Source organism: Bombus pascuorum, chromosome 7, assembly GCF_905332965.1.
Source record: "Bombus pascuorum chromosome 7, iyBomPasc1.1, whole genome shotgun sequence".
Lineage (NCBI taxonomy): Eukaryota > Metazoa > Arthropoda > Insecta > Hymenoptera > Apidae > Bombus > Bombus pascuorum.
Window position 1 is genome coordinate 14,710,570 of NC_083494.1, and position 14,885 is coordinate 14,725,454.

Sequence of the window (14,885 nt, forward strand, 5' to 3'; positions counted from 1 at the left end):
TAAGCGCATAATTAGCGAACAGCGATGAATTATCGTAAACGGCGGTCAAACGTATTTTCATACGTTATCGCGGTAACAATATCTTGTCCCGATATCTCTTTATCGCTTTAATTAAGCCGAACTACTTGGAACACGCCTGTCGGAAAACGTACAGCCGCTGACTCGATCATAGCAACTCGCTTAATTGACTCATTCTTGACTATCGCCACTAGGAACACAGTTGCGATCGAACGTTATTCGATTTGGCTGGGTAGATATCTGATAACGACGTCTGTTCGTGCATTTGCAAGTTTGTAAGGTTTGAACGAAGGCCATTCGGAGAGAACATTATCTCGTTGTTTAAAGGTTAAGCAAAATAGCGAAGAGGGAAGTGAAAATGCAACTTGTGTGGTATTAATGGAGAGCGTAAATTTTAATTGGAATTAATGTGGCTGCAAGGTATTTCTATCGTTATTTTTTCTTTCTTTTTTTTTTTTTTTTTTCTTTGGTGCGTGAAACCTGGCTCGATGAGAATTATTGCGCAGGTGTCTTTGGAAAATTTGTTTCGTAACGCTGGCGATTTCGGTGTAACGAAAAATCATACCAGACAGCGCATTTTCGCGTGAAATTGTTTCCACATCGAGTTTCTTTCTTTATTCTCACATATTCGCAATTGTATTTATAAGAAAAGTTATTGCCAATTATATCTAAAATGTTAGATACAAATATTCTTTGTAAATTCCTCTTTTAAATACTCGATACATTTTGCGTGTTATATACGCGATTCGATAATTTAGAATTACCATATGTCGTGTGAGTCGATGAACTTTGTTCGTTACAAACAAGGTTTCAAAATCTCTTGAAATTAGTTGCGGTATTATCTTTCATTTATAAGACGTATCCGTACCGTACCCTTTGTCGCGAATTCAAAGTGTGACACGAGCAACGACTCTAATTATTCAGGAATGAAAACTGTCCGCAATGGCCCGACTTATGACATTTCAAACAGCATAAAATGAACTACGAGGGAGCAGTCTTATGTAAAATTCATCGATATCGTTCGATGCACACCAAATATTTTAACCTCGTTAAAGTTTACTGTTTAGAAACCGAGATGCTCAAATTCTTTCCGTACGCTTTATGAATAATTGCTGGTAGAACAACGTGTAAACTTCACCGATAGTATCAGAACTAAATCAGGATGAGCATCGTGCGTTTATAAATTGTTACGTTAGAAGAAACGTTTTAGTCTAACAGTTTCAACGCTAATTCGATTAACAGGTTGACTGCCGCTCGAATTTTATGTATTTTATTTTGCCAGCCGCGACACATCGAAATATATTGTAGCACAAGAATTTCAAGTAGCAGCAGCAGCAGCAGCAGCTTGAAAGAGGAATAAGGCAGAAACGGAAGAGAAACGCGTGCAATGGACGGCGCTCCAATTAATGGGCCGGTCCAAGGCGGTCAGAAAAAAACGTCATGGAGTTCTATTTACGAGGTAGATCGATAGCAGGCTACGGCTAATCGGCGTGTGCTCGTGATTAAGCCTCGTTCCTCTTTCTTTATAGCTGTTCTTTAAAATCGCGTTAGTCGAAGCCCGTGGCACGGACACCATTGACGGCAACCATACGCTTCTTGGGGCTTGATATGATGAGAGCCGCCTTATAAGGGTTACAACCGGTGTTTAAAGTCACCAGCGGCGCGGCTTTCACCAATTTAAAGTCAGATTGCGACCCACCCGGCTTCTAATCGCCTCTCATCTATACACACAGAGAATCGTACGCCCGTAATCGATCCGCCGATTTCGCCTTGTAGCCAAGAAGACGGCTGTGATTCGTTGCTTTGCTATTGTGTCGTTCTAATTGGCCTGGTTCTTTAATCAGATCGATCCTTTAATTAACTTGTTGCTGGGACGCTTATAAAGAACGAGCTGAAAGTAACGAATAAAAGACGAAAGCCACGGAATTCCTGCCTTTAGATACAAACGATTTATGTATTTTATGAGCCATTGACGAATGTCTAGACTTCAAGAGCGAAGAATGAATTTACACGTTAGAAGAAATAACAAGCTTCGTATGAACATACGTAATGGATGCGATTAATCTTGCGAATTTTCAGCAAAAATATCTAATCCGTCGGCTCGGAAAATCTAGAAACACCAAGAGGAAAATAATCGAGACGTACGTAATATATGCCGCAATTTCAGTCGTTCGATCGCGAAAAATTTGATTATCCGATTTCTCGGTGATTAAGCAGTTCGGATAGTCAAGGTGCTGTTGTACATTTATCGATACGAGAAACAAAAGTATCGAAGAACGTGGTGAAATCTCGGAACGATGTATTCGTCCCGGTTGGTCCCGGAATTTTTCAACGACATCCGCAGCCCATTGTGGTTGACTAATATACCGCTACAGCGCGTTAACCTTCCAAAGGTAGGAGGAAGGTGCGCCACACCCCCGTCTCTCTTTCGCCGTGAACCACGAGAGCAACGAGAGATACAGCAACAATGGCCTCCGTAGATGGAAGATTGCACGGAAAGGTGCAACGTTCACGTGCAAAGGTCGCCACGGTTGAATCGGGTAAACGAGGATAATGTCGTGGCCCGACTATCATAGGTGAATTTTATTGCCGTGAAAAAGAAGGCTTGCCGCATCTTAGACGCGTCTGCATGCGAGATCTGCTCGGACCGTGAGCCTATTGTCCGCGAATAGAAAGAAAGTCTTTCGTGCAACGCTGGGATCTAAATCGGTCGAGAACGTTGTGTGCGAATTGCGAGGTCGTTTTTCTTTTTCTTCTTTTCTTTTTTTTTTTTCTTTTTGTTTCAGGTCATCTGGATTGTTTCGTACATTTTTGCTACACTTTGTTGTAGAGTGAGAGTTGCGCAGAATTAATTTCCATCGATTGGAATGTAAGCAGGTGCATACGAATATTCAACGGTTTCTATGTGGATAATAAACGAAAGCCATTCAGACTTTTCGCAACTTATCGAATTAAATTGTTGCAAGAATGTATGAAAAATTTCAAACAGTATACGATAGTAAGTACATCGTACTAAAGCTACTCTGTAAACGTGATGGAAAAGTAAAGAAATGTGATGTTTGAGACGTGATATTTACACACAAGTCGGTATAACGTTATACTTAGAGCCGCTTAGCAAAGTTTAATCGATGTAAATTAAATCGTAAACGAATAACGAAATTTCACATAGCGAAATTATTTACAATTCGCCTATTCGATCTAAAAGTGCAATCTTAGTGTCTATATACGAAACGATAGATCGTAATGTATACGTGAAGTTATTCGCATTATTTCACTCTCTTTCGTAACGTGCCCAAACTGCGTACAAATGCGATATGGGACGCGTTACCTTACGCGTTTACGGGACAAGATCCTTAAGGATTATTAATGCGTAGCATCGTTTACGCCAAATAAAAATCCAAGAGGTTCGTGAGAACGTAACATTTTCAGCAACTCTAATAACGTATCTTAACATTGCTATCTTCTTCTACTTCTTCTTCTTCTTCTTTGGCTAATTCTCGACACGTTGAAGAGATTACAATAAGGAGAGAGAGAGAAAAAAGAAAGAAAGAAGAAATATTGTTAATTGTTCCTTGAAATAAACTGCGAAGGATGTTAACGACTTGAATAAGCAATGGAGGCTGAAGCGAATTTCCTCTCGGCACAGAATCGATTCCCGCCAACTGCGATTCATCAACGACAATCGTTACTCGTGATTCGCTTAATCGTAAGCATAATTATATCGTTACCGCGTGATTCAACGACGACAGACGTTGAGAGAGCCGTCGCGCCGATTTGTTCACGTCGAATAATACTCAAGGTACCGTTGTATTATAAAACGATCCCTTCCAATTACGCTGCACTGCGTTCTTAATTTAACGTTACTCCCCCATGTGTTTATAGATATATACATATGTTATAGATAAATATATATATATATATATATGTATCATCTTTTTCTCTCACACCCTATACCTTAGTTAATACGAAGCCTAATCTTAAAGGACAACGGAGAACTTCGATATTGTTGGCCGTTGTCGAGATGGCAAACCCAATTCCAAGGTTACCATGGTAACGAGATATATCTGTTACGAGATACTTTCAATATAAATAAATAATTAAACGAATAAACTAAATAATACTCAAACGGGGCTGCACGGTGCCTGATGGAAAGAAAGCGACAGGCCAAGCTCGCTCTTTATTACTCATAAATGGATTCTTCTTTCTCATTGAATTATATGGTAATTAAACGAAGATTAACGAAAGAAAGGAACATTATTAAAGAATCTCGACTATATGTATATAGGAAACTGTACGTGTTGGCCTATCCAGTACAAAAGACAGATCGTTATAATATTATAGATCGCAGATTATTGTGTTATGTGAATAATTACATTTTATGTTGTTAACGAAGTCGTAAATATATATATATACACACACATATATATATACACACACAGACACACGTTTCTATACGTATACAGATACATATACAGATATGTATGCATTTAACGTTAACACAGCTCTCTCTCTCTCTCTCTCTCTCTTCTTTTTTTTTAAATTTCTTTTCTCTATCTTTCCCTGCTTCATCTCGTTTTACTCTTGTCTCTTTCTCTGTTTCTTACCTTTCTACTTGTTTGCTCTCGCCATGCAGCTGGAGAAGACTACTTGTAGAGGATCGTTTTTGTTTTGTACTTAAGCGTGCTCGTACGCACCCGAACTATGTTTTGTACCACGTGAAGAATGGCAATAAAGTAGTTGACCAATTCCTTTTTTTAATGCTGCGTGTATGTATCTTCCCAACTGATCCTTATCGTGAAGTACCATCCATCCAGGCACTCCACGTCGTCTCCATACATACTGCATGTTACTAGAAAGCATCAGATTTGCAGGTAATATTTTTCACTTTTGCCAGGCATATTGTCAGATACAAAAATTAGCAATTAATATACTCGGGTATTAAAGATTAACGCTTAACTTATAATTATTTCATTTAATAGTTATCATTAAATTGTATTTTCAGAAATACCATTAAAAGGAAATCGATCGAAATCAAGGACTTCTTTCTTGTCGAAGTCCGTTTCTGCATGAGCTGCAATACGATACACAAGCTTAAACTCACGAACGTGGATAAACGTGTGCTAGGAAATTCCTAGCCGTATTGCTTTCCATCTTTTTTTACTTCTTCTTTTAATATAAAAGGTTTCGTAGAAGACGTAAATAAAAAGAAAGAATTACGTTACAGTTTAATATAAACCGGAACTCGTACTTTTAAAAGTACTTGAAAAGTAGCTGCAAAGAAATTTCACTTTACTTGGAATACCGTTTACTACTGCCGAGCGAATTTGATACGCACGTGCGCGTGTTCAAGTTATATTTCATTTTTGTATTTTCTGTCTAAAATATGCGACTTCTTGTTTAGATATTATTAAAGACCATGATAAGTAAGAAATCCCAGTAATTCGTTTCTTGCGCTTCGGGTATCTGAAATTTACTAAGAAATGAATTTACAAAAACGAGGTTTATTTGAAAATAAATATATAAGACGATGGTTAAGATAGTCTATAAAGTGGTCCATTTATTATAAGCAGGAAACTGGAACACTCGAAAGTAGAGTAGTTTCCACAAATTGTTTCTTATATTAGGACGGTAATCTTAAAATATCATACAAAGTACATATATACTTAAACAATATGCAAGATTATTCCAATGACACACTGTATCATGTAACGCAGAAAAAAAAAAAAACTCTGAAACATTCTGCATTCTGTATAAAGGGGAAAAAAGTCAATCATAAAATAAAGAATTATTTCTAATTTCTATTAATAATCACACAGTGCCAATGTATAATGAATTACGTAGAAAATGATTGTCAAATATATAATAATATTCCGTGGAATAATCTTAATCTAAATGAACAATCTTATCTAATTAACTAGAAATCGTAGAGATCCTACTGAAACTAGCAAAAGAAAGGGAAACTGCAGAAATTTTCATAAAAAATATATTATTAAATTGGCATTATAAGTACGAATAAGTTCCATATACTTAAGAAGCACACATAGATTTTTAATATGTAACAAACGTTTAGTCACGCTCCGTACTACGGGTGAAAAATCGCTCTTCACGTGTAGCATTTTTCAAAATAATTTATTCATCAATATGAACAAGTAGATCGTGTAGCAGGTTGTCGATGACGATACGAGCACAGATCTTACGACACATTCGCAGGGATTAGATCCAGTTTCAGTGACATATAGAGTTCGTTAAATAGGCAGAAAATGCTTTATGTATATGCATTTATAATATCTGTGTCCGACTCCTTAAATTAACGAATTTCTTAAACAAGCAAACGCGCTCTGGTTATCGCGCGTCCGCGCCACATAATTTCATTCTAGAGCTTAGTAAAAAATATTCTTCGCTTTCCTAGACAATTTGCAATTAGATCGGTCTTACACGTGTTTCTTTAAAAGTCGTCCTTAAGGCTCAATGATCACGGAACACGGGAAGCCTCGCTGTACCATTGACTACCGTACCAAGCCATCCTTATAATCCTCATAAACTCTTCAAGGCAAAAACAATTCTTCTTAATATAGTGTAACGCGTAGCTCACCTTCCCATTGATCGGTCGTATGAAACTCTTTTTCGTTGTATATCCTTAAATACACGTTTCGAATTTTTAAAGACTTTTGAGGATTTATAATAGAAAAGTTAACAACGATCGTTAAGACAATTATTACAGAGCAACGAATAAAAATTATCGAATTTTATTTTCAAAATCGATGCTCCATTGTTCTAACGCTGTTTTAACGAGATGCCAGGTGCATTTTCAATTCAATGGGTGTGCTAATTATCAGAATAAAACAGATTTTGAGGCAGTGGAAACTCAAGATTTGTACATCAACGAGAATTGCATTGTGTAAAGATTATAGTTTGGTGTAATGTTATGTCGCAAAAAGAAATCGGGTCGTATTCTTCTTTCCTTTTTAAGGCTTGTATTTGTTCCTCCGTTATAAATTTTTTCAAAAGTCTGAAATAAGAATTTAAAAATATACAATAAAGAAAGTTATACAACTGTTAAATGGGAAAGTGACTTATCGACCATTCTCTATATGTTCAAGCATAGTGCTGAAGAATTTGATTCATTGCGAACATGTATAACAGTATCGCGTTTAGTAACTCTCACAACGATAAGATTTCGATTTTGAACGAAATAACATGGTCGTGATAGCCATAACAGCTTCGTTATTTAAGATCGATATTAGTCTCGCTTAAATGCAACGAGTTATAAAATGCTTCGTAACGTAATTATAAGGACATTTATCAACGTACAAAGATAGATACTTATTAAGAAATATTTTCGGGAATATTTAAGACGAATCGAATAATCGTGAAACAATGGCGGCCACCTGTGTCCCGCGTAAAGTAATCCTGGAAACTCTACAAATGTTACTGCACGAATTCGAATTATTTTCAAATAGACTGCACGATAGAGGTCGATCATTTTGTATCACACGAAAATAGATAGTATTGTCGAAGCACGAGTCTTATCGAAGAAGATTGATAGTCAGAATTCGTATGTCATAGGAATACATCGAGGTATCGTTTCTGATGTTAAGATTATCGATATCCGGAAAAGGACGAGAACGCCACCAGAGTAAAATATCTATTCAAAGCGTGTGTGCCTACTTTCACGAATTCGTGGTGCAAAAACAGGTTGAACCGCTAAACGTTAAGGTACGTATCCAACGATATATTATATTATACGTTATTAAAATCGCTGTAGTGCAAATAAGTTCGATAAAGTAAAGAAATCAATTGCCATCTTCTTGAGTAACATGTTCCCGATACGAGGAAACGCAAACTATCGATACAACGCTGATAAGCTTGTCACCGTAAAAAGATCAACTAACGCAGAAATCCTGCACGCTCTTTAAACGACAAAAAGGAAAAAATATAAAGAAATGAAAAGAAACGTCACGTGTTAAAAATCAACAAGATTTCTCCACACATTTCTAAAAATCAATTCATTAAAAAGAAATAAACAAGAATAACCACTAAAGAAAAAAAAAGAATCACAAATTAGCTTTTCCGTTCTCAACAGGGCATATCGTGCAACTTAATAAATCACGAAGAAACATCAAATTGCGAGTTCAATTCCAACAACGTTCAATGTCCTATACAGCTTTGTGCACGCAAGGAAACATCCAAAAGACACAAATTGTTCGAATCGTTGTATCATATCGATCGATATCCGCAAAGCCAACTCATTTTCCACGACTGACTTGACTTTTTTTTTTTTACTTTTTTTATTTCGTTTTAATAGACGTTCGATTACGTAGACGACATCGCATAGCCCTGATTAATAGCAATACGCAGTGGAAAGTGATAGTTTGTAGCATAGGGCGAAACACCGGCATCGTGAATCGACGCGTCAGCATGTTACGCAGAGAAGAGGCAGAAATCGATGTAAACTCGAGATGCCCAACTCTAAGACAGAAGCTTGTCTTCCGGAATGGTCGGGCTGGTAGCTGTTGGTGCCGAGCGTAACGATTCAGTGTCTCGGAGCATCTCATTGAAGCTTTGCATCGAGCTGGATCTTGAAGGCACGACTTTCGTCTGAAACATAACGTACGATATTAACTATCTTCGGCGTCCGTTTTCAAAAGCTACAGAACAGCTATTCCCAAATCTCTTTTGATCCTGTTCTGTTAATTTGTTACATACGAAACAGCCGGATTCCTTTCTTTCACTAACCTCTGTCATCCGATCCGCATTTGTTCTTCGTTCTCGCATCTTCATCCGCTCTATCATCGATGCAAAATTCTACATATTCACACGCACACACAACACCGTTCATCCTTACACGCACTCGCGTACTATGTTTTCTTTCTTTCGTTTAACGCAAATCAATGCTAACGTTGTTCATAAAATACGTCAACGTGGCTCTATTAAATTAAACAATTGTCAACTAACTAAGAATAGCCACTGTAAAAATAAAACATTTCAAAGACCAAGAGAATCACGACGCACAAGTTGGAAAGGACATTGTACCAATGTCGCGTGGTAAAGTTGAACACGTGTAAATTAAAACGAATACGAAGAATGAAATTACATACAGCGAAATTATTCACGATTCGTCTATTAAGTCTAATTAGTACGCATTATTTCATTCTCTTTCGTGATATGCTCAAATTACGTATAAATCCAATATAGGACAAGTGTTCTTTTATTATTAAGATCTTTAAGAATCATTAACGCGTATGATCGTTTACGTAGAATAAAAATCCAAAAGGTTCATGAGAATGTAACATTTACAGGGGGCTCTAATAACGTGTCTTAATTAAAATCGGGTCTTGGCTATCTTCTTCCGACCATTGTGGACACGTTAAGGAAACTAAGAGGGTCATGAGCCACAGTTTGAAAAGCCAGGCTTTGCAAGTTTTGCGTTATCATTTTTTAAACGAAACTTGGTGGAGCCGTGTCTACGAATAAAACGACGAAAAGGATCTTGCCAAGATTAGGAAGCATTTGAAATTCGCATAAAAACCAACAATCTAGAAATGGGCCGAAAAAAACGCGACAGGTTTAAAGGAAGCTTTTCTAAACGGCTAAAGAAAAAGCGGAAAATTCTTTCAATCGTCGGTAACAACCTTCATGTTCTCGTAGGCAGATCCAACTCGTTCCTCCAAGGAACGGAAGCTGTCGGAGTTACGCATCTGGCCGAGCTTCATGGATAATCCACTTCCGAAGCCGCCAAGAATGCTGGTCGTCTTCTCAGCCGTGGTCTTGAACACAGACTCTGTCTTCTGGAATCTGTGGAAGGAGGAGAATGATAAATATTCATTTTACGCGGAACTTGTTCTGTCCAGGCAAGGTCGCGTTGTCCGTGGTCACAGATGCTTTTGCTCGGGACTTCGATAATGACTCAAGCTCGATGTATATGCCATGCATTTTACTTTCTCACACACGGCAAGCTCCGCAATCTCGTAATTACACATTTACATCGCATTATTCACAAGCATTCCGTGCTCGTCGTTAGATTGTCATCATTATAAAAGCTTATGCTTCTCTGCTATCGTTACTTCTACGCAAGCGGCTAACAGAAGACGCTGTTTCGTGGCAACCCGAGGTCGATACACCGACTTTCTATCTTGGACACTAATTAGCTTAGCGGTGCGTGCCTTTCTATTTTTCTATCTGATTATTTCTCGAATCTCTGTACGTACTTCGTTTCGGCTACGTTAGAGCAATTAGAACAACCTGAAGCGTTGTGAATTTTGCGCCTGTGGCGTGACAACGTGCAAGGGAATATCGTGGCAAAAGGAAGTTATGTCTAATACGTATAAATCGCGTTAATATCGTGATCCAAAATTTCTCTCGGACACAACCCTCAAATGGTGCGGTACGATCAGGTCGCTCGCAAACGTAACGTATGTTCTTCCACGTTCAGCGCGTTGTACTTGTCGCTGATTGTTTTTGGTACTCTTGTAATGCAGAACGAATGGAAGATTACAGGAGCTACAGGTTTTACTCATCTTACGGAGGAACGATTTTTAAATTCGAGATATCGAGCAATTTCATGTTAGTAATTTCTCTTTCGTCGTTTAATTTTCCTATTGAAATATGTGGCAACAACTGTTCACCACTTTCTCGGACGTTTTAGAAATATCGATCGTCGTTACATTATATCGTTGGTTCGTTACGAAACTACGTTCATCAGGTGTTCCTAAAAAGCTCGCATCTTTGAGTTTAACGAGATCTCCATCTGAGTTATGTAATCACGTAATTTTGTACGATATAATGTCGATGTGAGCACGTTTTCCCTGTGTGTTCTTTAATTGTTAACAGAACTATTTCTCGATCAATTATCTATTTATTACTCGTTTATCGACGATCTGACTCGCGCTACACCAGTTGAGAATTCTAAGGAAGAAAAATGAAGAAAAGAAAAGAAAGGAAAGAAGAAAAGAAGCTTATTTTAGTTGAAGATGATAACGGTTAACAGTCGATGGAAGAAATGTTGGATCTGAAAGGATAACACGATTGCTTGTGTACTTACAAAGTGTTCTCGGTGACCGCCTTGCTGAACTGACCGAGTTTCTCGCCGACGTTCTGATAACTGAATGAGAACCCAACCAAAAGTCAAAGAAAAGTGTTCTACATGTCTGAAGAGCAGAAGTAGCAGAAAATAAACGGAAGAGGTACGGAGGGCTGGCAGCCGTCACCTTACGCGCAATTAAAAAATCGACTTTGATTAGAAGCGTGCGGATATCCATGTAGTCCGGATAAAGTCGAGAAAGTAGAATGAACTGTGTTCGTCTGACGTTTCGTTTTCGAGAAAATGAAATTCGGAAGATTGCAGACCAATTTTTAACTAAACATTTTTGCAACTCCATTTTCTCAACAACGAAGTCTGCCATAGAAAAATTTCATTTTACGTTCCTGACTTATTTTTCCATGTTTACTTACTCCTATTAATTACTTGCTCGTGCCCAGTTGGTAATCAATCGAGTTCGTGTTAATCGATTAAACAAACAATGAAATTCGATTTTATCGGATACGAAAGCTCGTATGAGAAAATTTAATTCTATGCTTTTCCTATTATTTCCAATTTGTTTGCTCCCATAGAATTAACATCGTCGTCGACTGTACTACGATTACGTACTGGCACTCCCTGTATCCTATTATAGTTCTATCATATCCAATTATGAAACTTCATCGCGATAATATCAGGATCCAGAATCGAACCCGCGCCGTTTCTTCCAATCCGTTTAAGACCCGTCAGATACAATGACAATTCTGTCCATCCGCACACATCTAACTGTAAGTCGTTGATACACGTGTAAATGTACAAAAACTTGCGTATTATGCATGCGTTTCGTCTATCGCGGTTCGTAACGCGGTATCTGTACAGGTGATTTAAGAAACCTGTCGAACGAAATAATAAAATGGGGGATCTCTTAACAAAGGACATCTACTTAAGTTGCGCGACAATTGGGAATGCTTTACGAAGAGATAAACGAACCGCTCATTTGCCAAATTCGATCAACATCAAAACAGAGAAAATTGATGAAGTTATAAAGATAGTTTGGCGGTGAAATTTCTAAAATTTCGTAGAGCGAAGTTGATCGTTTTGGTCCGTGAACGGCACGAATAGACGCATCGATTTCGATAGGAACGAAGTTACAGCAACCTCGACGTTTTTCTAGTAGCGACAAGCTTTCATAGCTGTAGCTCGAACCGCACAAATTGTTCGCGTGTGGCATTCGTAACTGTGCTTGAAGTCTCAGGCATCAGCAGCATGCGGTAAAACGAAATTGACCTGTTAACAGAACAGCTATAGTATAATTAAACCGTAACTGCTACGTAAATTAAAAATTATACATTGGCTTTCTTCGATAGAATTTTCAGTTACCCTAACAAAAAGTTGAATCCTTTGTACTCTAACGGGGCGCTGTCGCAGTAGCGTTCATTGATATAGTATAAAAAAGTTTCGCTTTGTTTAACGATAAAAAAAAAAAAAAAACGAAAAAGGGAAGTAGGTCGCTGTGTAAATACGTTCAAAGATATTCATAATATTTTTCTTACGAGAACGAAGCTTTCGGTTTTAAAAAGAAAGTTTCACTTTGTTCGATTTTCACAGGTAAACGCATAGAAGAGGAAAAATAGAAGGTTGCTATGTAAAAAAAGAATACATAGACATTTATAATATTTTTCTTTCGAAACAACAGCTTTTCGTTTCAAAGAACATCACTGAAAAAGTACGCTGAATTAATCGTAGCGTAAAAATTGTCAGACTACAAAGGGAAAATGATAAGCGTAAAGAAAGCGAAGAAGACTATTATATAAATCAATTCACAGACGTTTATAATGTGTCTTTCTTTTCTTTAGAAAATGAAGCTTTTGATTTCAGAGAGTCACGAAGCATATTGATTTAATATCCATGGAAGCACAACAGTGATGTAATTCGTACGAAGGAAATAGAGAATTTTCTAGCTAAATAATTTATCCGTCGCGAATGTTTTTTCATTCCATCATCGAAAGATAGATGACTAGCTGCTCGATTAACAGATCGAAACAAGTATTTCATTTAGCGAAATTAAATAACATAATCGAGTATCAATTAAATACGTAACGATGAAATGGTTGAATAGATCATGCTGCTGACAAGCCTGCGCGTGACAGCGCTGGCAAAAACCCAGCCAGAGACTCCGTTCGTGCAAAATGAGGGTGAAAGATAAAGAAAGAAGTACGTGCTTCTGCAGGACTGAATAAAAACGTACACTTGACTCTCCTTAACGTTTTTCAAGCCCTGATTCATGTCGTCGGTGATCTCTTTCCAAACGCTGATGCCCAACTTCCTCTTCAGCTCTTGAGAGACTCTGATCTTGTTCGCCAACACGTGCCTCAGGGTTTGAATCTCCTCTTCCACCTACGACACGCGGCTTCTTCAGCTTCTTCGCGAAATAGTTAATCGTTCATGCTCGAATTTCTCTTTTGCACTGAGACTTTTCGCTAATTAAGCGTAAAAAATCCGAAAAAACACGAGATCGCTATCGATCTTGATCACTATTGAGTTGCGTTATGTGAATATTAATCAGCGATCCGCCATAATCGATAGAAGTGACATTTTTATTCGTAAAATTATTGTATTTAATAATTGCAAAAACCGTCGCGTTTATTAATAATTATTTTTCCAATGAGCAAGGGAATTAAAGATTCAACGCAAACGTTCTCCAATGAAATATACTAAACAATAGTAAAAGCATATTATGTGGAGGATGTCTATAAGGTTGAATAAAAATATAGCTACAATTTGTTATAAATATTGACATAACGATCGTTTTATTTGAAATACAAATGCGTATATTTATGTTATAATTAATAATTTTCCAAAATCTTCTATCTTTGAAAACGTCTTTGAAAAAATACAACTAGTTGAAGAATAAGGACCCTGAGTATGTATAGGATAAAACTGTCTTCGCGGAATTAATTGAAATAGATGCTGTAGCCAGTGAATTTCTTGCTGGTCGTATTTCACAATTCTAACTATTTCAGTGCTTTCGACGGAATGAAAAAGCGTGGCAAGTACGTACCTTGGCTAGTTCCGCGCTCCATTCCTCCTTTTGGCGATTCTGTTCTTCCAGAGAGAGTCCTTGCAGCTCGTTCACTACGTTATCTGACGTTGGCGAGATGTAATCGGCCGAGTGAAGAGTCGCGTCTTCTCCTGAAACCCCCAAAAAGCATTAGAAAAAACGGTTTCGTTGCACGAACGTTAAAAAGGATACATAAGATATCCAAAATACGCTTAGATTCCATAATGGTAAAGGCATGGGACAATGAACACCAAAATCATTTAAACAATTATTTAAATAATTCTGACCGAAGTCAGCTCTGTACGGTAGAATATAAACTTTGGACGAGTGAATTCAGTCGATAGAAATTTAGTTAATTAAGTAGTTCCGAAATTTCGTTCGTCTAGATACAATTGTACATGCTATGTACGCAACCGGGCAAGTCGAAAAGACAAGTCGTATCAGTATCGTTCGTATTCAGTAATTCATTGCTCGATTTTATTAGGAATAATCGCTCGAAATCGAGAAATCGGTCAACGTGATCAGACTCACGGATATCATAAAAATAGGACGTAAAAAGTTACGCAAGTGTTCGACCGCCGCAATCGAAGGGGAATGGATCATTGCCATTTTATTGATCGTGTTACGATTAGTCACAGCCTCTCGAATCGCAGATGCTGGTCTCTTCTTACATAAAGAGTTAGTTACGTTTTTGCTATGTTAGCTGTTGCAGTAGTTTGTTTACGTTAATTATGACTTTTCACGAAATCATCGTGTGAGATTTTTACGTTTTCTAATATTGGTATGTTT

The 14,885-nt window shown here is 37.6% G+C and overlaps 1 protein-coding gene across 4 annotated transcripts in view; it reads right to left on the reverse strand.

Moving 5' to 3' along the window:
- Positions 1-5,549: 5,549 nt before the first annotated feature.
- The window catches only part of LOC132909312 (tumor protein D54), a 22,323-nt gene continuing 12,987 nt past the window's right edge, over positions 5,550-14,885 (reverse strand). For 3 of the 4 annotated variants that reach the window (XM_060964083.1, XM_060964080.1, XM_060964082.1), the window contains exons 2-7: positions 14,097-14,227; positions 13,284-13,432; positions 11,060-11,119; positions 9,651-9,813; positions 6,685-8,616; positions 5,550-6,654 (exon numbers count right to left, since the gene is read on the reverse strand). In XM_060964083.1, the coding sequence (XP_060820066.1) occupies positions 8,488-8,616; positions 9,651-9,813; positions 11,060-11,119; positions 13,284-13,432; positions 14,097-14,227 (632 nt within the window). In that variant the 3' untranslated portion in view covers positions 5,550-6,654; positions 6,685-8,487. The remainder of the gene's footprint in view (positions 6,655-6,684; positions 8,617-9,650; positions 9,814-11,059; positions 11,120-13,283; positions 13,433-14,096; positions 14,228-14,885) is intronic. The other variant, XM_060964081.1, reaches the window with a different exon arrangement.